Source organism: Lottia gigantea (assembly GCF_000327385.1).
Source record: "Lottia gigantea unplaced genomic scaffold LOTGIsca_50, whole genome shotgun sequence".
Taxonomy (NCBI): Eukaryota; Metazoa; Mollusca; class Gastropoda; family Lottiidae; genus Lottia; species Lottia gigantea.
Window position 1 is genome coordinate 671,812 of NW_008709716.1, and position 27,446 is coordinate 699,257.

Genomic DNA, 27,446 nt, shown 5'->3' on the forward strand with positions numbered 1-27,446 from the left:
TCTCAGAAAATCACAAAGTAACATCTCAAAGAGGAAATAGAAATGAAGTCTTTGATCTTCATTTCACTTTAAGTTTAATCTTGGCGTACAAGATCGAAATAAATTGTACATGTACATACCAATCACCAATTAGACGATCATATCTTAACTGACAAATATGTCCTTGATACAAAACTTAGTTGAAAAAATAAAACTTTACCATTTTGGAAAAAACACCTGTCAGATATTGTTTACACATGTGACTTGAGTCAATATTACCCAGACAGTAGTCGTGCTCATCCAATATACATGTATAATAAGTTTGCAGGGTTTGTATACTTACTCAACTGTATCATAGTTTGTGAAGTTTGCCTGTCTTATGTTCATCCATAAATATCTAACTCACTATCTGATTTTAATGGGGTATTCTAACCTGTTCAGACAAACTCCACATGTATTGAAATAAGGTAAAAAATAAGATAAAAATTCAATTTCATTCAGTTTATTCAAATATAAAATTCAACTACATGTAAATATTAATATTTATATTCATTAAATAGCAGAACCTTAAATATGCCATTCAAACTGCTTGTTCCAGATGATTTTTCTAAAATAGAATCTGATATGTCTAAATATAGCAAGAAATCCAATGCATGGAGATGCTCCAAAGATAGAAATATAAACTACACTGAATATCCACCTATTATGCCATCAATTATTATTTCAAGAAAAATCTTCAAAACTAATGTCCTCCATGTCAATTATGAAGTTCAGAAGAATGATATGGATAATGTCTAGTTAATTGAATTAAATGAAACCTTGGGTCCTATTGGTGTAGGATGAGTGTTTTGAATCATGAAACCAGATCAAATAATACAAGAGGTGACTTTGGCATTATTTAGTTTTACATTCTATATTATATCTGCTCGTCAAAGGCTCAGTCTGCTACCGTGAAGATGCACTTAGAGAAAAAAAAGGCCAGGATAGCAGCATAAGCCTACATTTTATCAAGCATATTGACATGAGAAGACAGCCTGTTGGCACAAAATGTTATTTGCTTTTCCCACACCAGTCTTTCCCACCTGCAAGACTTATAGAGGAAACTTGCTTGACAAACCCACCTTGTATCTGACTTATATAGGGATTGATCTGTTTGAGATTTGTTGAGTCAGTACATCTTGAAGGACAAAAAATTGGATTTTGAACTACGTCTATTTCAGTAACATGCAGTGTCATAACTTATATCTTTATATCATTTTTTAAAAAATATCAACAATTTTCTTGATTCAATCCATACAATAAAAAGTAAGGTTGGTTCAAAACAAAATAAATGAAAGTGAAAATAATTGTCGGTTGATAAAAACCATAATAAACATAACAACAAAGTAACAAAATGACATCAATAAACATTCCAAAACGAGGGGCATATATACAGGTAATAATATAAAATTTGATTATTGAGTAAATATCTTTGGTAAAACTAAAATGTATTTTAATACATATGTACAGGGTTCAATTCAGATCGAACAATTTGATTAGCTATATATCACAGAAAATGTTAGTATTGACTCATCAAGTTAAATTTTGATTCACATTTCTTCAAAATTCGGTAGCAATTTAAATGTTCTAGTAGTAAACCTTTGAATATACAATTTGATTTGATTTGCAGATTGTCGTGATCTTTCTAATTTTGGCTAATCAAAGAAATATTGGTCGCAAAATGGGTCATTTTGAATCCCAAACTGTGATCTGATTCCACTTTAATTGAACCCTGCATATGTATGATATTCTTAACACACTTTCACACAAAAACTATCTCAATAATATGCATACCTGGTATTTGGATGTTTCATCCTGAAATTAAACATTTCCTTTTAAAACTGCTAGTTGAATGTTATTTATTAGCCACAATTCATGCAACAAAATCTAATCAGCATAATTATGATGACAAATACAAATGTTCAAAATTCATCCAATTTGTTCTTATGTTCCACTAATTAATATATAAAGAAACAATTTTACTAAAGTTGGCTGTACTTTTGCATAGATAAAGTGAGTGTGTGGCATTTAAACAAAATTCCAATCTTGTTTTAAGCTTTCCTAAAGTAAATATGATATTATTTCAAATATTTCTCTTAAAAGTTAGTGAGTCTCTGTGAAGAATTAATAAGGAAAGGCAGCATCAGAAAACTAATAAAATCTTAATCTTAAAGCTTGCTTATCACATGCCAAAATGATAATAGTAACCATGGTAATAATAAATAAATATAATATTATGACAAAATGCCAGGGCAGCGCAATTTACCAGTACTACAATAAATACCGTTATAGGAATATTAAAAAATACCGAAATATCTCGCCATATTGTGATATATGGTAGTTATCAAGATATATTGTTAAATTTTGTCCAGATAAGATCATCTACACAATTTAAACAAATAACTTAATATTTGAAAGAGATGTTTTTTTCATGATATTCAAAATTGGGTTGTTTTTAAAAGATATTACTTCTTTTTCAGAATGACGATGCCATATAACATATCTCACTTAAAAAGATTCTAATATTGCCTACTTAAAGGGAATGTAAAGAGGTTTTCTAAATTTTATATGTGTATAAGGGACACTGACAACATCATTCTATCAGTGTCCCCGATACATATAAACAATTTAGAAAACCTCTTTACATTCCCTTTCATATATATATTTCTATTATTTCACATGCAGATAATACTATAACAATTTTAGAAACATCACATATCGAATTGTTACTTCTTTAAAACAATCAAATTTTTTTTATATTTGTACGATATATAAATGGTTTAATTATTTGGAAAGAAGGGCAAGTAGGCAAGAGAGATATAAATTATGGCACAAATTGAATTTATACAATTTTGGTATCAAAATTACTACCTTATGTTAATTGTACATGTATAATAATGAATGTAACATTTGGTACTATTATACCCCTTCAGCACTGCACAACTGGATTATTGAATTTGGTTATAACCAAATAGAAATTCGATTCGGTTTGGATAGTCACTTTCGCACTGCCGAAAAAAGTTATCTAGATAACATGTCACATTAAATGGAACATCCTGATCAACAGAGAAATTCTACCTATCGGAGATATTAGATCTGCGACTATATGGAGCTAGGCAAGATGCGAAGTTTGGTATGTAAATGGAATTGCCACTTATCTGGATCGTATCCAGATGAAATCCACCTCTGGAGGTAGATTTTTCTATCTGGATAACTTCTGGTTATAACAAAATAAGTTCATTTGCCAGTGCTAATACACTGGAAGTTATTCTGATATTTTTGTAAGGGGTATAAGTCTACAAACATCAATTTATAGTATACTATTACATGAACAAATTTCAAAGTATGTTGTTTCATCTTACACTGAATATACCATACATGTACATGTAAACATATGTAAGAATCACTGGCCTACTTTTATTAGGAAAAAAGGTATTTGACAAAAACTAAATTTAACATACATTGGTTTATGGTTTCAAATGAATTTAGTGCATGATGTCACAAAATGAAAGGACACATTTTTGATAAGAAAAAGCAAACTGAAGACAAAAAAAGGCCTACTGAATATGACTAGTAAATACAGAAAAAAAACTTTTAACTTGGGACTCATTTTTAAAATAATTTTCCAATCTTATTTATAGTGTTAATATATCTAGTTTAAATCCTTACTTCAGACCAGAATAAGTAGTAAGAGTATTTATTTATTGTCTTAAAGAAAGACAAAAAGAAATTAAAGAACAAGTGACAAATCAATACTCAATGTCTTCACAAGTTTCACAAACAAAGTTTTTAAATAAACGCAAGATTCTTTAAAATAAAAACTTGATTAATGCTGTAAATAAATATCACTGACTAACTTCTACCCTGATCACAACCATTGGATTTCTCATGTAATTTTCTCTTATCTAAATTCTCCTGATATGCCTCTTCCATTTCCTGTTCCATAGTAAAATATGTTGGTATTTTATCAAAGCGTTTAGGATCTAGATCAATTATAGATATTGAATAGTGGAAATATTGTTCATGATAATTTATCACAGACATCGAATCACTTGGTCTGAAATAGAAGGTAATGTTAAGAAGTGTTAACATAAAATAACCAAAAAGATTTTACACCTCCTAGTGTTCTACACCATAATCATATAGGTTCAGTAGTTCAACTACTGACTGGTTGAACTAAATCCACAGTCCCTCTTCCCCAGAAACAAAAATACAACAAATATAAAAAATGTACCAAAATATACAATTATAATCAAGTTATAGTTCTGTATAGAACTACAGAATGAAAATCTTCCAGGTATTAAATTGACTTACAGAAAAGAAAAATTCCTGGGGGAGGGGCCCAAACACAGTTATCAGATTTACCTTTTATTTAATGGTTTGATAGCTATCATTATAGAACAATCTTGTACTGTTTTTGATATTAAAAACTTTTTGATCTGAAATTTAAAATATAAATTTGCATAATTTGTACCAAGATAGCTTGCCAGACAAGGTAACATACACCCACTGGCAGCTGTCAGAAATGATAAAACAGTCTTTAGTGACTAAAGTATGAATTTTCACATAATGAAGAAATTTTAATAGTTTGAATTCAATGATATATATATTTACTGCCAGTTATTTATGCTGAGTAATTCCACCAAATTTTAAAAAATCATCATCAATAATCTAAACACATCAAATTATCGCATCAATATACATGATCAGAACATGTTTCATTAAAATCAATTGAAAACTGTAGTCTTTAATGTGTTCACAAACAAATTTTGACATGTTTTTCCTAAATCAAGGCCAATAACTCAAAAACCGTTCATCGAAAGATCGTCAAATTCGAACTTGACCAAGAACTCATCAATATAATTGATCACACCAAATTTCATTCAAATCAGTTGAAAACTGTAGTCTCTATTCTGTTCCCAAGAAATGTTGACAGACCGACAGACAGGGGCGACGGCAATATACGTCCACATTTCAATGTGGGTGTATAAAAATGACAAGACTGGACAAACAAAGACTGATATATCAAATCACATGATAAATGTAAACCAACTCAGGATACGATTGTATAAGTCTGTTTCATGTTTAAAGTAAGATTTTATTTTGATTAGTATCAGTATCACTAACTTACTCTTATAACAGCTGATTGTAGGTGTTGAGAATCTTCACTGTGAATAGACTCTGTTAACCAGTCACTTGTGTATGGACCATCCAGTCCCCAATCAACTCTATAATTAGATATTAATAATATTCTGATAAAACTGCTTTTCGGGATTTCAAATCTAAAAGTTAAACATAAAATACCCAACTGCCCAGATTCGTCATTTGTTAGACGTAAGAGGTGTATATACATTTTGTGTTAAAGCCAGTTAACGCAATTTTTAAATCTGCAAGACTTATCAAGAGCTCTTATTGGTCGAAACTTGTAGTAAATTGTGTTTTCAATTATTGAAAGAAATAAAGTAAGATGGAGTTGTAAGTCTTACTTTTCTGCAAATAATTTGGAAAGCAAAGTTATTCTAAATATGAAATTTTGCCTTTATAGAAGCATTATCCTATTCTTTCTTGATCTCCAAAAGTCCAGTCTCCAGGTTTTATTATAGCTAGAAGTATTGTTACAGCATAGTTCTGTTAAATATTAAAAGATCAGTATTAAAGAAGGTATGATGTACCTATGTTGAGGGTAAATATTAAGATGTGACTGTAGTGTTTTATATATAGGATATATTAATTCTATATCAAACTCATCTAATGACTGTAAACTATGTATCTTCTCTAATACACTATCTGCTGGTAACATACTTTCTCTTTCTATAATGTTGAAGAACATCCAATTATTAATTAATCATAATGTTACAAGTTTTTGGCAATAATTTTAACTGTATAATAATCTTATTATTGTGAACTTCTTGCTTTAGAGAAATTCCTATCTTAGATTATATCATATTGATCATTTGGATCCCTGAGACAAGATTTATCTGCTATGAAACAAAGTCAAAATACAAACAGTTTGGTCCTTTTGAATAGTTTGTAATATCAGAGTCAAATTGTTACATACCAACCAACCAAGAGACAAAGCATACATTTCATAGATAAATACAAAAATTTGAAAAATATTAAAAACATACTACACGAGTTCACCTACCTGCATTACAAGATTTTTCAACATATTTAGAATTGTAACAAACTTGTGATTGAGATTGACTAGGATCAAGGCTGGTATCATGAGAGTTATTTCCCTTTAACTGTGGCATTAACAAAATATAAATAACTAGGTCTATAAAATTACCAGCATACATACATCTGAAATTATATAAGAATTTACAACTGTTCAAAGCAAACCTTTATTACCAAAGCAGTAATCACTTACAAAGCAAAACTATGCTTTTTGATCACGGTGGTTCAAAATTTTGACAGCTCTTTGACAAAGCATATGAAGTTTTGCCTCGTACTGAATGGATGAGAATGATCAGATAAAGTTGATTGTATTTATAAACTTACTTATTATTTCTATCATTGGAGAAAAAATCTTGAAAGAGTTTTGTTAGATCTGATTGGATGTGGGCACCATAAACTTCTGTACCATTCTGAAATAATAACCAGTCATAGAATAATACATTTACAACTTTTACCTATACCTATCAAACTATTGAATTCCATCTCAACTATCATTTCTATATACTATCTGTTATATATACATACAGGTTTTGAATCATCAAAAAGTCTGTGCACAAACACTGCCTGATAACACTTGATGTTTACATAGCAGATTTCTGAGTAATCAATCTGACAATTGTAGGCAATAGAAGAAGAAAACTGAGATGACAACACTCAAAGCAGGGTAACATGAAGAACTTACCTTACATATTTTGAGATTATTTTGGGGTGTGTGTATTAAACCTAACAATGCATGTTTCATTCTCTGTTTGTTTCTGAAATAAAAACATTAAAAATCAAATCATATACTGTAAAAGTTTAAGTTGTCAGTAAATTTTGTGTCACAAACAAAGTTCAAGATTAAAATAAATAGATATGTTCACTTTTACAACATGGTACTATATGACAAACTTAGATCATTTCCCTGGAATATTTTCTAGAAAAACAACCTCTGCACATGTTAAAATTGTACACAATATTATTAGCTTAATTTTGTAACAATTTAAAGCCAATCAGATTTTCATTATAACAGTTGTTTAAGAAGTTATAATTGATTAGTTGTTAAATATGCCTTTAGTGTGTCTCTTTGTCTCTTTTTTATAATTGATTTGTGGCTTTCATTTACTTTGATGAACACAGTAGTTAACTATTCTACAGAATAAACAGGATCTTAAACCTGAATTAATAATTGAAGGAAATGACGTCTGATGGCGAGTGGTAGGCCTACAGGTTTGTCAAGACATTTTAAACAATGGCCTATATACCAATTCAACTATTATTTAGGTCACAAGTACAAGCCTTGAAACCATGTTATAAAAATACAGGTTTTGAATGTCCTGGTACATCACATACTCAACTATTAAAACATCTATTTCAATTCTTTTGTTACTTTACCTAGGTTTAAATTTTTTATCAAAAAATATAAAAACCTTGAAACAATTTAATGTACTGTTATATTTTACATCTGTTTATTTTAAAGTCACCTTGTGAAGGAAAATATACATAATTTATCAAGACATTTAACAAATAGGCACTTTTCAAACAAGAAAAACAAGTGGTTGCCTAGCAATATAAGCCCACCTACATTTTAAGTATAACAAGGGCAGTCACCTATCTGTGTCAAATCATACCAAAAATCTAATTTGTGCAAGATATTGTTGATTTAAACAAACACACATTATTTAATAAAATTCTGACATACACTGTTACCTCTATCGCCAACAAATTTTGATGAGTTTTTACTAAGTCATGGGCAATAACTCAAATTCTGTTGATCGAAAAATTGTCATATTCAATTTTGACTAAGATCTCATCATTATAGATATACATATACCAAATTTTATTTAAATCGGATGAAAACTATACTCTCTATTGTGTTCACAAACAAATTTTGACGCATTTTTTATAAATCAAGGGCAATAAAAACCGTTCATCGAAATATAGCCAACTTAAGACATGACCAATATCTCATCATCATAAATATTCACACCAAATTTCATTTAAATTGGATGAAAACTGTAGTTTCTATTGTGTTCACAAACAAATTTTGACGCATTTATCATAAATCAAGGGCAATAACTCAAAAACCGTTCATCGAAAATATGCGTATATCGAACTTTTCCAAGATCTCATCAATATTAATATTAATTTCATTCGAATCAGATGAAAACTGTAGTCTCTATTGCGTTTACAAGCCAATTTCAATTCGTTTAGGCTAAGTCAAGGGCAATAACTAAAAAAACGTTCATCAAAAAATCATGAATATCGAACTTGTCCAAGATCTCATCAATATAAATGATCACACCAAATTTCATTCAAATCAGATGAAAACTGTAGACTCTTTCACGTTCACAAGCCAATTTTGATGCGTTTTGGCAGACCAACGGACCGACATGGGTGACGACAATATACTATATTATAATGTATATATTATTAGTATTAATATTTCTCAGTCCAGATCTAATAGATTTCTTTTCTGACTACAAAATAAGAATTAGAAAACATACAAAACAAAAGATAGCAGGGACATAATAATTTAGATTCAAAAAATTAAAATTAAAGTGTCCTAGGAGAAACTAAGGATTTCCATTCACAGAGAATGTGCATGTCTGAACTGTTATAAAACTTTAACTCTAAATGAAATAAAGGGGAATCTTCATGGTTAGATTTTATGGTGGTCAAATTCAAAGCATTCATGTCATAATATGTGTTATTTCCTTATTCTAATTATAAAATGTCTCCTTACACTATACAACAAAGTATAAAGCTGATCAATTGACAAGGAAATAAGAGTCAGTTTATTTCCCCAGTTTCAACAGAAAATACTCACACTTTCATTTAAATACAGCCTACACAATGAATTTAAGGAAATATTCAAATGACCTGACAAATAATTTATCAATATCTTATAAAATGTCTTATAAAATAAGACTGATTTTAACTTTGTCAGTTTTTTAATATTTGAACCATCACATATCTTCCTAATTCATATCCATGTACATCATGTGTCTTGTGATATCTGCAATAATTTTCTGCCTCTCAAGAAAATATAATATGCAGAAAGGCAATTCAAGAAGTATATTGTATATGACCGTTTACATATAAATATATTTTTGATCTAATTAAATTCTTGTCATAAAATTGATATTACACTTGAAATATGCTAATTGATATTTAATTGGAAAAAACACTTGACAAATTTATGTAGAGGCATAGAATGTCCCTTTAAAAATGACATATTACAATCACTTGGCAATAGTTCAAGATAAACAAGAAAGACTATTGTAATAGGGATGTGACGTCAAAGCCTAGTTTACAGATTAAATAATATAATAAAACTGTGACATGCCAAGATCAACAACAACAGTGTTTATTGTTAGCATGTACTGTACTCTCATATCAATAGAAATCAAACTAACAACACCCGGTGTCACCAACATAAACTTGAACTTTGATACAATTGATAAACCAATTTCAAACGAAGATGTAAATTTATTGACTTCAATACATTAAATGTAGAAAGATAAACTAGTGGGTTCTTTTCTTTCGAAAACTACTAATATCGATAACAATTTTCAATTCAGGATTTTCATAAAGTATCAAAGCTAAAGTCATAAGATTTTAACCTTGTAGATATTAGACATTTTTTAACAAAAAATACAAAAGTATTTTGTAATTACACTTAAATTAAATATCATCTTGAAATGAACAACTGGGTTATATGACCACCATTTTAAATTCAGGATTTATTTCAGTCCATTAGTCCTTAATTTTGCCCATCAGTTCCTGTTTCTATAAGAAAGTTGATTATCCAATGTCATCTTTCCAAGTTGAGAGTCCTGTACATTGTAATCTGTTTGAGTGTGATTGGAAGATGGGTGAGGGTTGGTCATGATCTATAATTAAGAGATCAAAATATTGAAATAATGAAAAATCCTGAAATGAAAAGTCTTATTGTTTTTCTGGAGCATCCAACATAAATATATAACCCTAAAATGACTGGAGATTGAGTTTTGTGTGAGGTACCCACAGGTTTTTCAGTACTGATTCACATAAAATGAAAATGGTCAAAACTGATGGTTTCCAAATAATCTTGACTGAGAGAATATTTTATCACCTTCATAATTGAATATTGCAAATTTGTTGATTTTAAAGTCAACAAAAGTTTTCTTAATATCAATCTTATGTTTTAGAAAACAAGGTGAACTTTGGATAGAAATTGTAAAGCAACCAAGAAAAACTAGTGGCTTTAAAACTACAAGCTTTCAAAAGGTCCAGATTAGAGAATATAATCACATGGCAACAGATTTCTGCTTCATAGAAAAAAATCTAAATTTAGCCAAAGATGAGAAATTTGATTGGATGATATATGGGCAGGTGGTGTGTAATTCTGTACTATTAGATGTAAATACTCCAGTTTGTTGATAGTATGATGTTCAACCTATTTTTCAACCTATCAAATAGAACGGTAGATATAAACTAGAAATCTGTCTAGTTTTAAACCAATGAGAAGACAGAATCAATTGTTAACCCTGGTGAATTAGACCTTGAAAATCTACTTTCTGAATAGAACAAGTCGATCAATTATACAAAGCTTTAAGTTTTGGTACATGTTGAAGTATGAGGGCTAGGTAAAAAGTTTTAAGCCTGAGCTTGATAAATAGTATGTGAATTTATGCAAAAAGATTTTGCTTGTATCATATATGCATCATTTTACATCTTTTAGTGATTTACTTTCTCAATTTTTGCAGGAAACGAACACCCTGCATTATTTGCGTAGTGCGCACGCGCATTACCAACTTTCTTATTTCTTATCCGATTTTCATCAAACTTGGTATGTATGTGTATAATCAAATTCACAAATTGATGGAATCATCGAATTTGAGCAGTGTGCATGCGCATTACCAACTTCCTTATTTCTTATCCGATTTTCATCAAACTTGGTATGTATGTGTATAATCAAATTCACAAATTGATGGAATCATCGAATTTGAGCAGTGTGCATGCGCATTACCAACTTTCTTATTTCTTATCCGATTTTCATCAAACTTGGTATGTATGTGTATAATCCATTTCTAAATTTGAAGGAAATATTGAATTTGCGTTGTGCGCATGCGCATTACCAACTTTCTTATTTCTTATCCGAATTTCACCAAACTTGGTATGTATGTGTATAATTCAATTATAAATTCGATGGAAATGTTGAATTTTTTTTGTTTTCTAGAACAAGGGCAATAACTCATAGTAAATATTTTTTGATTCTTCTGATTTTCAATACGGTTTATCCTTGGGTGATTACAAACACTCACACCAAGTTTTGTCAAAATCCATCAAGAATTGTGCCTTCTAGAGTGTTTACAAGCTAAAATTGAACGCGTTTTCAAGAACAAGGGCAAAAACTCATACTAAATATTTTTCAATTTTTCTGATTTTCGATAGTGTTTATCCTTGGGTGATTACAAACAACCATACCAAGTTTCGTCAAAATCAGTCAAGAATTGTGCCTTGTAGAGTGTTTACGAGCAATTGTGGATGGACCGACGGACATCGGTGACGGCAATATACGCCCCCCATTTCATGTGGGTGTATAAAAAGGCTAGAAAACCTTTTTACAATCCTTTTAATGCTTAATTTAACAAGGGACTCTACATTATTGTCATAAAAGACAATAATACAAGAAATGTGACTCTGGAACATTATTTGACACAGAAATTACATGAAATCTATTTGTTTACTAAGTACTCAGCAAGAAAAAAAGCACATTTCAAACTTTTTCCCCTGATAAGATTATTTTCCAAAATTCTTTAATTGATATTTTCATTGATTAGTGTTGCGGGATTTTTACCATTAAAACCTGTCCACATAATAAGGACAGTTTGTAACATTCAAGCAATAACAACTTGCCTATCAAAAACTTTTCAATCACTCCTCATAACAAGAACGAAAATAAAGATAGTGGACCACGGCATGCGGATGGTAAATATTCAAGATTTTGGGGCAAGGGCAATAACTCTGCTTCTAACGGTCGAAAATAGCTCAAATTCGAACTTGATCTTCGTTTTATGAATATGTATACACATACCGAATTTCATTTGATTCCATCAAAAAATCTAGTTTTTAGAGTGTTTACAAGCAAATGGGACAGGGACAGGGGTGCCGACAATATACGTCCACATAGAGAAATGTGGGCGTATAAAAACTAAGCAGTATATAAAATTATACACCAATATCTGGCTGATATTTCTACTTTCTACATAATTAAACATTTTATTAGATATAATGGTGGTAGTTTATTGATTACAAATAAAAGGTCACATGGAAAAGTTTTATCCTTGAATAAAGTACTTATTTTCCTCTGATTAACAGATAATTATATGTACCAGTACATGTAGTTATAAAAATCTGATATCAGCTTTCTCCTGGTAAAAATGTTCAAAAAACAAATGGCAAAATGTGAATAATTAAACTGTAAAAGTATAAAAGAAAAAAATATTCTAAATTCAATTAAATGTATTCATAAAGTGTACTATCATATACATACTATCATATAATCAAATATTTTCTGAAACTTTGAGTATGTTTTTAAGGTTCTGTTTTAATATTTCTACATACTCTCATATACATACTTAGCTCCATCCAATTTAACATAAATCATACATAAAACATCATTCTTAACTTACCCAGAAAATAAATCTAATGGACAGTAGTTGGTTGTTCTTTGCCATTTCCCTTCTTTTGTCTGAAATAAAGAATTTGTATTAAGTAATTAACTTTAAGGATGTATCAACTAATTTTTTAAAACATCAACCTTCCAATATTCTTTAGCGTGTATCAACTGATTATTATAGTAACAAGAACTTGTATCTCCCTAGACTGTATCTTTAACAAATATCAACTTCTCTACACTGTATTTTTAAATTGTATAAACTTATAAATGTAACATAACCTTCTCTAGACCGTATCTTTAATTTGTATCAATTGATTATTATAGAAACTTTCTCCCTAGACTATATCTTTAAGCTGTATCAACTGATCATTGAAATATCAATTCCCTGGACCATATATTTAATCTGTATTAAACTGATCATTGTAATATCAACTTCCCTTGACAATATCTTTAACTCGTATCAACTGTTTATTGTAATATCAACTTCCCTAGACCATATCTTTAACTCGTATCAACTGATTATTGTAATATCAACTTCCCTAGACTGTATCTTTAACCTGTATCAACTGTTTATTGTAATATCAGCTTCCCTAGACTATATCTTTAACCTGTATTAACTGATTATTGTAATATCAACTTCCCTAGACCATATCTTTAACCTGTATCAACTGAGTATTGTAATATCAGCTTTCCTAGACAGTATCTTTAACCTGTATTAACTGATTATTGTAATATCAGCTTTCCTAGACAGTATCTTTAACCTGTATCAACTGATTATTGTAATATCAACTTCCCTAGACCGTATCTTTGACCTGTATCAACTGATTATTGTAATATCAGCTTTCCTAGACAGTATCTTTAACCTGTATTAACTGATTAATGTAATATCAACTTCCCTAGACTATATCTTTAACCTGTATCAACTGATTATTGTAATATCAGCTTCCCTAGACCGTATCTTTAACCTGTATCAACTGATCATTGTAATATCAACTTCCCTAGACCGTCTCTTTAACCTGTATCAACTGATTATTGTAATAACAGCTTCCCTAGACTATATTTTAACCTGTATTAACTGATTAATGTAATATCAACTTCCCTAGACTATATCTTTAACCTGTATCAACTGATTATTGTAATTTCAGCTTCCCTAGACTATATCTTTAACCTGTATTAACTGATTAATGTAATATCAACTTCCCTAGACTATATCTTTAACCTGTATCAACTGATTATTGTAATATCAGCTTCCCTAAACCGTATCTTTAACCTGTATCAACTGATCATTGTAATATCAACTTCCCTAGACCGTATCTTTAACCTGTATCAACTGATTATTGTAATATCAGCTTCCCTAGACTATATCTTTAACCTGTATTAACTGATTAATGTAATATCAACTTCCCTAGACTATATCTTTAACCTGTATCAACTGATTATTGTAATATCAACTTCCCTAGACTATATCTTTAACCTGTATCTACTGATTATTGTAATATCAGCTTCCCTAGACTATATCTTTAACCTGTATTAACTGATTAATGTAATATCAACTTCCCTAGACTATATCTTTAACCTGTATCAACTGATTATTGTAATATCAGCTTCCCTAAACCGTATCTTTAACCTGTATCAACTGATCATTGTAATATCAACTTCCCTAGACCGTATCTTTAACCTGTATCAACTGATTATTGTAATATCAGCTTCCCTAGACTATATCTTTAACCTGTATTAACTGATTAATGTAATATCAACTTCCCTAGACTATATCTTTAACCTGTATCAACTGATTATTGTAATATCAACTTCCCTAGACTATATCTTTAACCTGTATCTACTGATTATTGTAATATCAGCTTCCCTAGACCGTATCTTTGACCTGTATCAACTGATCATTGTAATATCAACTTCCCTAGACCGTCTCTTTAACCTGTATCAACTGATCAATGTAACATCAATTCCCTAGACTATATCTTTAACCTGCATTTTATTCAATAGTTTAATATCACAGGCATATATTTTGCAGTATGGGAAGAGAAATATGTTGGAAAAATTGTCTTAAGGAATTTAATTTGAAATACTGCTTTAACAAACGAACTTGTAACTTTAAATTACAACAATCAGAACTTCCATCTGTCTCTTTAACCTGTATCAGCTGACTATTCTAGCAAATGTAAACTACTGACTCTTAACCTCTACTACCTGTCTCTCTCATATTTCAGTAGGGACAATCTCAAAATACTAAGCTAAAAGTTTCTTTGTTTGAAATATGTTCATCTTGCAAAACCTATTTTACAATATAATTGAACTTCAGTTTACTTTTTCCACCCTGTTATATGTGTCATGCATAGAAAAATGTGTCTGACCATTTTTATGCAGTCAATGATGCAGATGCCTTTGATACAATTATGCAAACAAAGGGAATTGTTTTTTCAAATCTTACCATGCATATAGAGAATGCAACATAATATATATATATTATATTAACTTATTTAATAATTATAAATTATGAAAAAATAAAAAAAAACTTTCATCAATCAAATGTATGTTTAATTTCTCTTAACTGTGTTGCTATTATTATTATTTTAATTATGCGATTTTCTGTACATTTCTAGTACTTCTAAAGACTATATACATAAAAAACTTAAACTCAAACCCCAAAATTGCTTTCCCTTTAAGATTATTTGCTACATTTTTCACTGTTTGAACATCCTCACAAAATTATTTATGAGAAATTCCCTCATGACATGGATTAAATCTGCCAAAAGGAAGACAAGCCTGGCCTAACTCTGTAGGGGTCACTCCTAAACATTAAACATTCACTCACACCATCAAATTAAAATGGTATTTGCTTTTCCAGACAAAAACACTCAGTATGAACTTAACTGACATCAGATAAAAAAGTCTTATAAACCAAGACACATTTCTTTGTCTGATTCTAACAGTAAACTATTAGATTTTGTCAACCAGACTTTTTTCAACATAGATAACAATCATAGGAAGTAAGGGTCTTATTAATCTTGACTGACACCCTTTGATAAAATAACAGTAAATTGACCCTTAAGGGTCATTGAAAACACCAGAACAGCCTATTTACTCTGTCATTTGAAACTTAATGACTTTAACCCCATCAGTTCTGGGGGTGAACTTATTAAAATGTTATAGGTGGCTTTATTTAGTGGTCAACTACTGTCATCTTGTGATAAGAAAATCCCACTTTATTTGTAAATTGAATATCATAAATAATTAGAAGGCAAAAAATAATTCCTAGCTGTCTGCTTGCTACAATGCAGATTTAAGAAATATAAAAAGATTATTAAATCTCCTAATATTATGTATAAATTACCATATGTAAAGCTATATCCGTATTTTGAAGTCAATAAAAACATGCATCAATTTCAGAATAAGTCATTACTATATCCGCTATAGATAACATAAATCTTCAAAAATGCCTTTTTTAAAAAAATTCTATGTAAGTTGAAAATATCATTTTGTTATATTATCAGAGACATAATTTGTCACCATGCATAATCTACAAAACATGAAATTAACAATTATTGGAAAATACAGATTTACTGGCTTTGTAAATAGTGTCACTTATATCAATTAACCTGTCACAATTTGAAATTTAAAGTATAATGTACTCTTCCACAACAATTCAACAATGCTGTTTTAAAATCCTTCCAAGTAGAAAAAATGGTCATCATACGAGACACACAACATGACAAGTAAAACAAAGCACATACCAGTCTTCATACAAATATGACATTTATTGAATATAAACCTGTCAAAATAAATATTTATATCACATGAACAACCTGCAACTTGTCATTTATTGCATTTTGACATTTACATTAAATTTTCTTATAATTCAAACAAAAACAGTAGAAAGCAGTAGGCTAACATTAGAAAGATTATTAACTAGGAAAAGAATTTAGAATAAAATACAGATGATCAATAACATCTAATATCTCAAATTCTGTATGTAAGTTAGGTCTGGACAGTATCATCCTGGATATAGTCTACTAACCAAAACTCACACTAAGCTTCTATCACACTCAGGGATCATTTTTCACAAACTCAGGCTAAATAAAGGGAAGTAACTCAACACCTTCAAGTAGAAAAATCAAGATAGCCAAACAATCTGATTTCAAACTTTAGAATCTTGATTTGAATTTGTCTAAGTACTTTACATATATAATGATATGATCTTCTATCATCTATTGAACCTCCAATAGGTACTTGTTAATAATTAGTTACTCTACTAGTTTTGGATAAAAAAAAAGGTAGGTAGGTAAGTAGACGACAAATGAATGTTCGTTTCCATCAGATGCTGATATCACAAACTAGGTAGATGTTGGTAGTCGTAGTAGTTGGTAGTTGGATTCTGAAGGATGAAAAAAGGAAATGTCCACATTTTTGTACTATTAAACTTGCAATCTGAACTCTAAATAGTCCTCAGATTTCATTTAATTAACATTTGATTATCTGCCCTTGATCCCAAAACAATTAATCTTACTTTCTTTATAAGAGAACAGGTTGACATATTCTTGTAGTGTCAAGGCTGGATTTGCTTTCATAGGTAAAAAAGTTTTAAATAGACTTTAGGTCTTCTAGCTTTCAAGTAAATCTCATAAACCATGAATTTTGTACAGTTTTTAACTTTTATTTCCCTTAATGTAACATGTTATATATATACTGTAAATTTAGGATGTCAAAACGGTAATATATCGTTAATGTCATGTATGTAAAGAAAAATTTAAAGGAAAAGATGACTTTTTATCAGTTTAATGCAAATGATACACCACACACAAAAATAAGACAACAGTAGTCATTTAAAACTATCCCAAACTGGAACACTTTGTTGACAACATCTGTCTAATGCCACATATCACTGAGAAAACAGTAAAACAGAATACTGATCACGAGTTTTCTCTTAAGAGATATAAAAATTTCTATGAAGTCAAGGTTTGTTATTGAGTTCCAGACCTTGCTGCGAGATTGAGACTTATAAATACATAAAAAACCATGCCCCAAGACAAATTTAATAAATCTTGTCCTTTGGCAATTGTCAAGAACACAAAGAAAGAGACAAGACAGCCATTTATAGGGTTAAAGAAGAGAATCTCAGGGGAATAAGATATAAACATGTTCTGTTTAAACCAGTCATGAGTCACTTAACACTTTCTTCAGCATTTTGTTTGTAAACAATAGTCATGTGACCTCTACCCAGAAACAGCTGTTGACCTAGAGGTTGAAAGGTGAAGGTCAGAGTGACCATAAGAACATGAGAGTTGATGAGGCATAACAGAAATTAAACTAATATAAAAGGAAAGAACTGTCTCCTTTCTTCATTTTACCATAAAGGAAAGTTATAAAGTATGCAATCAGACCCTGTACACAAAGAAAAATTTGTTTATTATACTGTCTGTCGCTTAATCCAATGTCATCAAGTTCATTCATACTTTAGTATAAATAGGCTTATAATATTCCTGGCGGTTCTTTAACGGAAGAGATATGATTTGTTTACTATTCAAGCCCATCTCTGAGACTGAGGTTTTGATCGGATGGCAAACGGGCCCCATTAAAAAGAAACTATGAGTAAACCAGAACTATAGTTGTAAATTCATTAGAAACTGTTTTAAGAGACCACTCAGAGGAATAATCCAAAAGGGTCTCTTAATGAAGGTGGTCTCTCATTAGAAGAGTATTTGTATTGAATTAATTTTGTGATGCAAATTACCCATAAACTATAATCAACAGATTTTGAATGTATTACTACTGTAATAGATGAGACTAAAGAATATATAGAAAAGATAAGATGCCTTACTTAACATATATACTATAAATATATTATAGTGAGTGTCTTTCCATAAACATAGACAGTTAACATTGAACAAAGAATGTCATTCATCAGAAATTTTGGCACACATTTTCCTAATCTTAGAAATGACTTATCTGATCATGTTGAATTGTTATAGTTAGCATGTGATCAAGTATTTGTAGGTGACCGTAATATAGTGAACAATCTCAGAAAAATTTTTTATCAAATGAAAATAAGATTACTGTCTGTTAATTGAGATCTATTAACTGGTAAGGTAAATATTGCAGCGACTATTAAGATAATTAACTACACACTACATTAAGGCACGATAAATTAAAATGATAGTTATTCTTCATTTGCATCAAGTCTTTCTTTGTTGTCACATCTGGATAGAAAGACTATTTCCAACAGAATACAGGATGGTGAGAAAACTAGCCCAGCCAGATAAAGTACTTTGGTGGAAAAACTATATCAAACATAATAAATGCTGATAAATCTCTTTTGCTTATAAAAATATGCTTTAGGTTAACAGTAAATGATGACTACATATCTTTATAAGTATATAGACTACTTGAAGAACAATGTATCTTTCATGGACAAAATAAACATTCTGATCTTCTAGAAAACTGTCTAACATTCACAGCAGAACACCAGACATATTAGTAAGGTTGTTTCAATATCTATAATCTTTGAAAATCACAAACCATTGTTTTCCTTGTACTTTTAGTTTGTTTGTGGCAACTCCAGAATATTTAATGGTCAATATTGGTCAGCCTCAAATAATAGATCTCCCTTGTTTGATGAAAATTTGGTCAGAAAATCCTTAGCTACAAAAATGACCATTTGGTAAACAAAGACCGTGAGATATGTGATTGTTAAAATATTAGACTGACTGCCCAGCAACAAAGATGACCTACATTCTCCCAGCTGACATTTCACTTTCAGCTCTGAACAAATTGACATGTGAACATGATTTTACTTGATTTTTTCTTTTCCTTTACCAGACATAACATAAAAAAAAAACAGTTTCCTCAAAACTTCTGCTCAAAAGTACAGGATCAATTTCATTAGAACATAGTAAAAATGTGAATGTTTTTTCTGAAAAACACCTTTCCCAATAGGAAATATTAAACCTTTTTTATGTTTCATGGTTTTTTCCAAATTATTTTTATTATTATTAAAATGAAAACATTTGTTTGTTCATTTGAGTAAACATCTTGCCAGATGGCTTCCCCCCATGCAATAAACTCATGCTTAGCCATCTTCTAAACTGTGTAAAAACATTATTAAAAGGGACAGTCTTCCATTTTTGGGAATTGATGTGGGTTTTGAATATATATAAATACTCTTCAGAAGTACTGGACATGTAGAAAAATTGCATAATTCCTTCTACCTCAAACTAGGAATTTCACTTTTTATTCCTATATATCTCATCATTTTCACTTCCAAATGTGAATAATTCTGGACACACATGGATTTGAAGGCGATGAGCTGTGAACACAATTAAGTATAAGCTAAGCTAAAGAATTCCTGTTTCTGAGACTATGGTATGTTGGACAGAGACAACTCTTTGATAAATCAATTCAATAATATTGAAGAGTAATTTTAGTTCAAATTATTGTACAACTCCTGTAATATGTTGGAATATGAAAAAGCAAAGTAAATATGAAATAAATCTCACACAATAAAACTGAGGCAAAAGGAAATAATCATTAACTATGAACTTTTAGTACTATTGAGTGGTATAAAGTACTAAAAGATGGTGTATTAACATACTACACTGACAGATTGACTATGTATACTTAAACTTTTAACCACATCACAGAATAAATAGACAAGCACTGTAGTTTGATCAGTTTCTAACAACCTTTATAACACGGTGATTTCTTTATACTAACTAAGCACATTGCCAAATTAAACTAACATTTCTTACCCAAAATACCTCATTAGTACTCAATCAAAGTACATTAGTAGGCAAACAACTCCCCTAAGTCACATTATTACGTTCATTAGAATCAACAGCTTTATTCTGTAGATAACAATTTATCTGATGTTTCCATCTGAACAGATGAATCAGTTCTCTTTGTTATACATAAGGATATTTCAGATGATAAATTACATTTAAATGTCTCATTGAATCTTTTTTTTGTGTCATTTAGTTCTACACACTGATATTATGCATGAATTTGAAAATAAGACCGATACATTAGGTTTAGATAATCTCATCCAGATATAAGTTGTTAAGTAGTCATTATATCAGTAAAAACATGCTATAGTGAGGACCTTATAACAGTGTAGAAAGTACTTTTTTTTTTACTTGGCTCGCAGTTTTTTGCTCTATGGGCAGTATTGCATAGCAGTTTTGTGGAGCAATTTACTTTTTCTTACTAATATGCATAGTGTTTTATTTCGCTAGTTAAATGATGAAGCCTACGTTTTTGCAACTGTATATCAACAAAGTAGGCCATATCCATGCTATTCTACATCCCAGAAACTTCAGTATAAAACCTTATTCAGCACAATGTTTGGCTATGATACTATTTACAGTAACAATCAGGACTCCTTTGTTTCTGCGTTGAATCTCAGTCTTCAAGAAAGACAAAGGTGTGACAAATTAACAGTAATAATAGAAATAAGTATGTCATACATAAATAATTATCTGTAATGGAAAAGAACTTTTGATGGCAGATGGTAAAAGTTCAGGACTTTGACACTATCTGTAATCAAACATATCTATATGGTCAATACGGCATATTGTTATGGTCCTATCAACTACAACCTGTAAAGATAGCTTGCCAGGCAAGGTAATATATGCCCACTGGCAGCTTTGATTTTGAATAAAAATATTTAGCAGTACAGTAACAATCGCCAGTATGAAATATTCAACCTTCAGTCATACACTTCTTTTGAACTCTTTAGGGTGATACTGAATAATATTGAGTATGAGTTATTGCCCTTGTTCTTGAAAACGTGAAAACTCTAGAAGACAAATATTCAATCTTCAGTGCGGTACTGAATAATAAAACCAAGTTTTGTCAAAATCCGGCAAGAATCATGCCTTCTAGAGTTTTCACGAGCTACAAATTGAACGAGTTTTCAAGATCAAGGGCAATAACTCATACTAAATATCTTTTTATTTTTCTGATTTTCGATAGGGTTTATCCTTGGGTGATTACAAACACTCACACCAAGTTTCGTCAAAATCCTTTAAGAATTGAGCCTTCTAGAGTGTTTACAAGCTAAAATTGAACGTGTTTTCAAGAACAACGGCAATAACTCATACTAATTATTTTTCGATCTTTCTGATTTTAAATAGGTTTCATCCTTGGGTGATTACAAACATTCATTTACAAACCCTATTTACGAGCAATTGTGGACGGACAGACGGACATGGGTGACGACAATATACGCCCCCCATTTCATGTGGGTGTATAAAAATGGAAGGGAATGAGGAGTCATCGTACAATGCTTACCTTCAGCCTTTGATGCATACAATATTTACATACTTGATGTCTTAATGATGTATTATCAATATCATCAGATGTCGGTAAAAATCCCTTTTTGGGCTGAAATATCCAAAATCTTTCTATTGTAAAATGTGTGAACATAAAATTAATAATTATACACAAACGCTGGAAATATGTCCACATAAATCTTTGTAAATCCATTGATCAGACAATATTCGGTGGAAAAAAGTCAAGAGCTGAAACAAAGAATTAAGCTAAATATGTGTATTCTCAAATTTGACAAAGTAAGTCACATGCTATCCTATGATTTTCAAGATGAAAGAGACCACCCTGCTTTTGTTGTTATTTTAACAAAGCTCAAATTCTGGCAACTTTAGATTTCTTTATTGCTGGTAAATAGGTTGATGGGGACAGTCTTGTCACTGTATTCTTCTAGATACAGATGCTTTTTACAATCTAACCTTTTAAAACAAAGTAGATACATAAATGTAAATAGCGTATTTTAGAAATATTTTTAGGTATAATTTACGACGTTTTTGAAAAAAGAAAATTTTGCATACCGTTACTGCCCTTTGATAAATACAGTGATCAAAGGATAGAGAAAAATGTTTACCTTTATTTCAATACTAATAGTAGGTGTGTCAGATATATTAGATGATGTACATGGTGACATTATATTGCCTGGTAAAAAACATAGATCTGGAAGTACTAATGCTGTTCTGGCTGAAGTATCAACATTATCCTGACTTTTACATCTTCTATGACCTACAGATGCAAATCAAATATTGAAAGAGAAAACACAAAACATTTTACCAGTATTTTATGGTAGAGCAACCCTTTATGGAATCACCTGACTTTCTTCAATTTGCCCCCTTTTGTCAGTAGTTTTTTCTTTCTGTTTTGGCATGGATATTTGGAATTGCTGCAGTACTGATTTTTTTCAACCTTTGTTCTACTTGCAACTGTTAATAATTCTAATTTTATTTCTTTAATCACAATTAAATTGAAAAGTTCATTTTACCTTTTTTTTTTACATGTAGGCAGCATCATATTAACAAAGCTAGGGTTAGAAAATTATTCATTGCACAATGCCCTATGGATATAGGTAACTTGGTCACCGGAAGTTTGTTCACCGGAAATATGGTCACAGTAATATGGGCACAAGGTATTTTGGTCACAGTAATATGGGCACATGGTCTAGACACTGAGCAGTCCTGGAACGGCCCACCCTATTATATCAGTATCCAGACAGTTCCACCTCAGATGACCAATGGATTTTGACTTCTCATTTCTCCCTAATTCTGAGGCTCAGTGAGATGATGACAAGTTGTTACGCTCTATTGTCCCCATTGATCCGCGATCTGAAATAGAAGTAGAGATAACCTACCCCTGATCGGTGGTAATTTTATAATATAATCATGTAATTGCTATGAGAGTAATTATCGATTACGAGGGGTAAATGTAACTGTGACCAAAATACCTTGTGCCGGTATTTCTGTGACCGAAATACCTTGTGCCTGTATTTCTGTGACCAAAATACCTTGTGCCTGTATTTCTGTGACCAAAATACCTTGTGCCTGTATTTCTGTGACCAAAATACCTTGTGCCTGTATTACTGAGATCATAATACCTTGTCCCCGTATTACTATGACAAAAATACTGTGTGCCCGTATTACTGTGACCAAGATACCTTGTGCCCGTATTACTGTGACCAAAATACATTGTGCTCGTATTACTGTGACCAAAATACCTTGTGCGCGTATTACTGTGACCAAAATACCTTGTGCCTGTATTTCTGTGACCAAAATACCTTGTGCCTGTATTACTGAGATCATATACCTTGTGCCCGTATTACTATGACAAAAATACTGTGTGCCTGTATTACTGTGACCAAAATACCTTGTGCCTGTATTACTGTGACCAAAATACCTTGTGCCTGTATTTCTGTGACCAAAATACCTTGTGCTTGTATTTCTGTGACCAAAATACCTTGTGCTTGTATTTCTGTGACCAAAATACCTTGTGCCTGTATTACTGTGACCAAAATACCTTGTGCCTGTATTACTGTGACCAAAATACCTTGTGCCTGTACTACTGTGACCAAAATACCTTGTGCCTGTATTACTATTACTAAAATACCTTGTGCCTGTATCACTGTTACTAAAACACCTTGTGCCTGTATTACTGTGACCAAAATATCTGGTACCCATATTACTGTGACCAAAATACATTGTGCCCGTATTACTGTGACCAAAATACCTAGTGCCCGTATTACTGTGACCAAAATACTTTGTGCCTGTATTACTGAGATTACAATACCTTGTGCCTGTATTACTGAGATCATAATATCTTGTCCCGTATTACTGTGACCAAAATACATTGTGTCTGTATTACTGTGACCAAAATACCTTGTGCCTGTATAATGTGACCAAGTTACCGTGCACCTGCCCTATAACTTCATTTACATTATGTATGACTTACCTGGTCTAGAAGGTGTCACCATCAGTTCTGCTTCTTTAGGGATTCCATCTTTTACTTTACATAATACCTATCAAGAAAATTTATAAGGTCTAAATTCATGTATACCAGAAGTAAATAAAATTAAACTGTCAAAGATTATCATCCAATTTCGATCTTTTTTACGTGTAATCTGAGAGTTACATACATTACATACTACCATATCATTGAAATATTACTAAACTGGTAGTAGCCAATCAACCTATGGAGGACAAATGCATTAAAAACACACTTACTGGTATTTGTACAAATTTCTTGGATAACAATGGTTGCATAACATTTTTGACATAGTCTATAACCTTCTTTAACTCTTCTTCTATAACATCTATAGATTGATTTCGACTTTCTAATGATTTACTGGATATAGCCTCTAACTGTTGAGTGAAATAATTCTTAACAAAACGAAAAACTTTCTTTTCCTATAATAAAGTTAAGATATGGTCAGAATCAAACACAATTTTCTGAGCAATTTGAAAATTGATACCAAAATTCAAATGAACTCTCAAGCAAGACATCCATCCAGGATTTTATGGTAGCATCAATTTGCACCATTACAATTTTCAGACATAGTTTCTTGCAATTCCACAGGACAGGTGGGGCATTTTGGGGGGTTGATTTGGCTTTGAATGTATGTAAATAGTCTTCAGAACTACTAAATCTGGACGAAAATGGCATAATTCCTTCAAATAGACCTCAATCAAGAAATTTAACTTTTTATTCATTTCCTTCACAAGCTTATCTTCTTTCTAAAAATCGGGGTATCCGAAAATGAACGTCTTGTTGATGTAGTCCCTGACATCTTTGGTCGCAGCCGTGCGTAGACGAAGTGGGACAGGATAATTGAATTTACTCTGTTGTATACACATGATGTCATCAAAAAATATTCAAATATTGAAGTCTGTTCGTGACAACTCCTCAGATAACTTTCAATCATAGATAATTGTGGATTAACTTGGATTTGAAGTCTCAAATTTCTACGGTAAGCTTAGTGGTACAATTCACGTTACTGAGACCACGGTAATCCTGAGTGTTCAGTCAACTCATTCACAGTTAACTCATCAACAAACTGAATTAACTCGCCTACAACCGTGAGTTAACTTGTCAACAACCTTGAGTTAACTCGTCTACACAAATTTAAAACTTCTGGTAATTTGTTTTAATAACGATCAAACGATCGGAAATATATTTGTACTTGGTTTCGGTCGTCAGCGATCATTCAACAAACGGAGATCAGCGACAAATAAACATTATGAAAACAATTTGTAACAAACCAATTATATTTACCAATGAAAACACAATATTCATTTGAATATGATTTTTCACCCTTCACATTTGTAAGAATAGGCATAGAGTTATACCAATTTGATCCGAAATCAGATGAGGAAAATTGTATCTGTTCAATATATATTGTTTGTCATGCAATTTTACGGCAGTCAGCACAAAGAACACCTGCTTTGATACTATCTATTTATAGTAACATGACCTTATTTTTTTCTCTAGGGAATATTAGTAAACAAATTAACATTATCTATTGGTTTTTTTAGTCCTCTAATCTCATAACTAGCTTATTCAATTGCTTCAATTTACTAGGAACAAAAGATGTAAACAAATATTATTAGGCCTACTACTGTACTTGGCCTATCCAATACTGTCTATGGCATGATTGCTGAATGCTGATGAACCTTGTTTTCATGCTTTGACTTTGAAATGACGGGTACGGTGGTCTCTTTTGCGATTCTTTTTTTACAGGGAATTAGGAACACTTGGCATAACCATATAGGCTACATATTTACAAGCACAATCCTGCACCTCTCCCTTTAAACTTTGTGTTTACCGACATCACAATTGCAATTCTGCTAATAATATTCAAGGATCTTAGAGATCTTAAAAATGATGCTTAGTAAACATGTACTGGGCATGTACTGTACAACTAAACTCTTGCCAGTAACCCTGTCAGGCATGAAAAATTTAAGGTCAAAAAGGTTAGTGTACTGAAAACATTGAACAGCTAGAGCAATCTCATTTGATATCATATTCACCCAGCAAAGTGTAGATGGATACGCCTACATCCAAATTGTATTCTTAAAATATTAAGGTCTATGTCCATGGTGCATGCATACCATGATATTTATAATATAAGGAGGGGGAGTCTGAGCCGTCTGTCTGATGAGGTGAGGAAAGTGACAAAATAAATAGACATTTTTGTTCCGCCTGTCATTCAAAACACGGACTGTGAACACAGCTAAAAAATGAATTATTCAATAGAAAATGCTAGATGGATGAAGTGGATAAGTAAAATATACCTCGGAATTCGCCACAGCTAGACTACAGTTGCCTTCACCTCGATATTGCCAATCCAAATTACATTCCATGGGCAGCGCCATATTCTTTAGGCCTTATTCGCCTTCTCTCGTTGTAATAGGAGAGTTCTGCAGTTAGAAACGAAAGTAGAGAATAGCTATTGAAATGACTACCAACTGAAATACACAACACAGCTCTTATCTATCTTGCGTAAATTCGCAATTCTTACTCCCAAGCCTCCCTAGGCTACATGACCTAACCCCAAAATTGACTTAGGCCTACATTATTATGGGGTAATGGGATAAATCACATCTGTTACTTAATCCACGAGAAGTGCCGAAGTGGAAAAGGGTTGGGGATCCTCAGATTTTGGCCAAGGGAAAAGGAATCTTTTCAAACGGCGAATTTAGTCCTTATTCCTGTTTTCGTGTAGCTGAAACATATTCGCAGCAAGGTACCCTAGCCTACTAATTACTTTACCAATAACGACGTT

General features: G+C 31.2%; 1 protein-coding gene across 1 annotated transcript; it reads right to left on the reverse strand.

Annotated features, from left to right (window-relative positions):
- Window positions 1-3,870: 3,870 nt before the first annotated feature.
- LOTGIDRAFT_165220 (hypothetical protein) lies at window positions 3,871-27,036 on the reverse strand (the record flags this gene model as incomplete). Its single annotated transcript, XM_009062228.1, has 13 exons — window positions 3,871-4,075; window positions 4,384-4,457; window positions 5,150-5,246; window positions 5,691-5,829; window positions 6,164-6,321; window positions 6,520-6,605; window positions 6,878-6,950; window positions 12,855-12,913; window positions 22,142-22,234; window positions 22,749-22,900; window positions 24,617-24,683; window positions 24,889-25,071; window positions 26,956-27,036. 13 exons carry the CDS (start codon window positions 27,034-27,036, stop codon window positions 3,871-3,873), a joined length of 1,467 nt encoding a protein of 488 aa, XP_009060476.1.
- Between the last annotated feature and the right edge of the window lie 410 nt (window positions 27,037-27,446).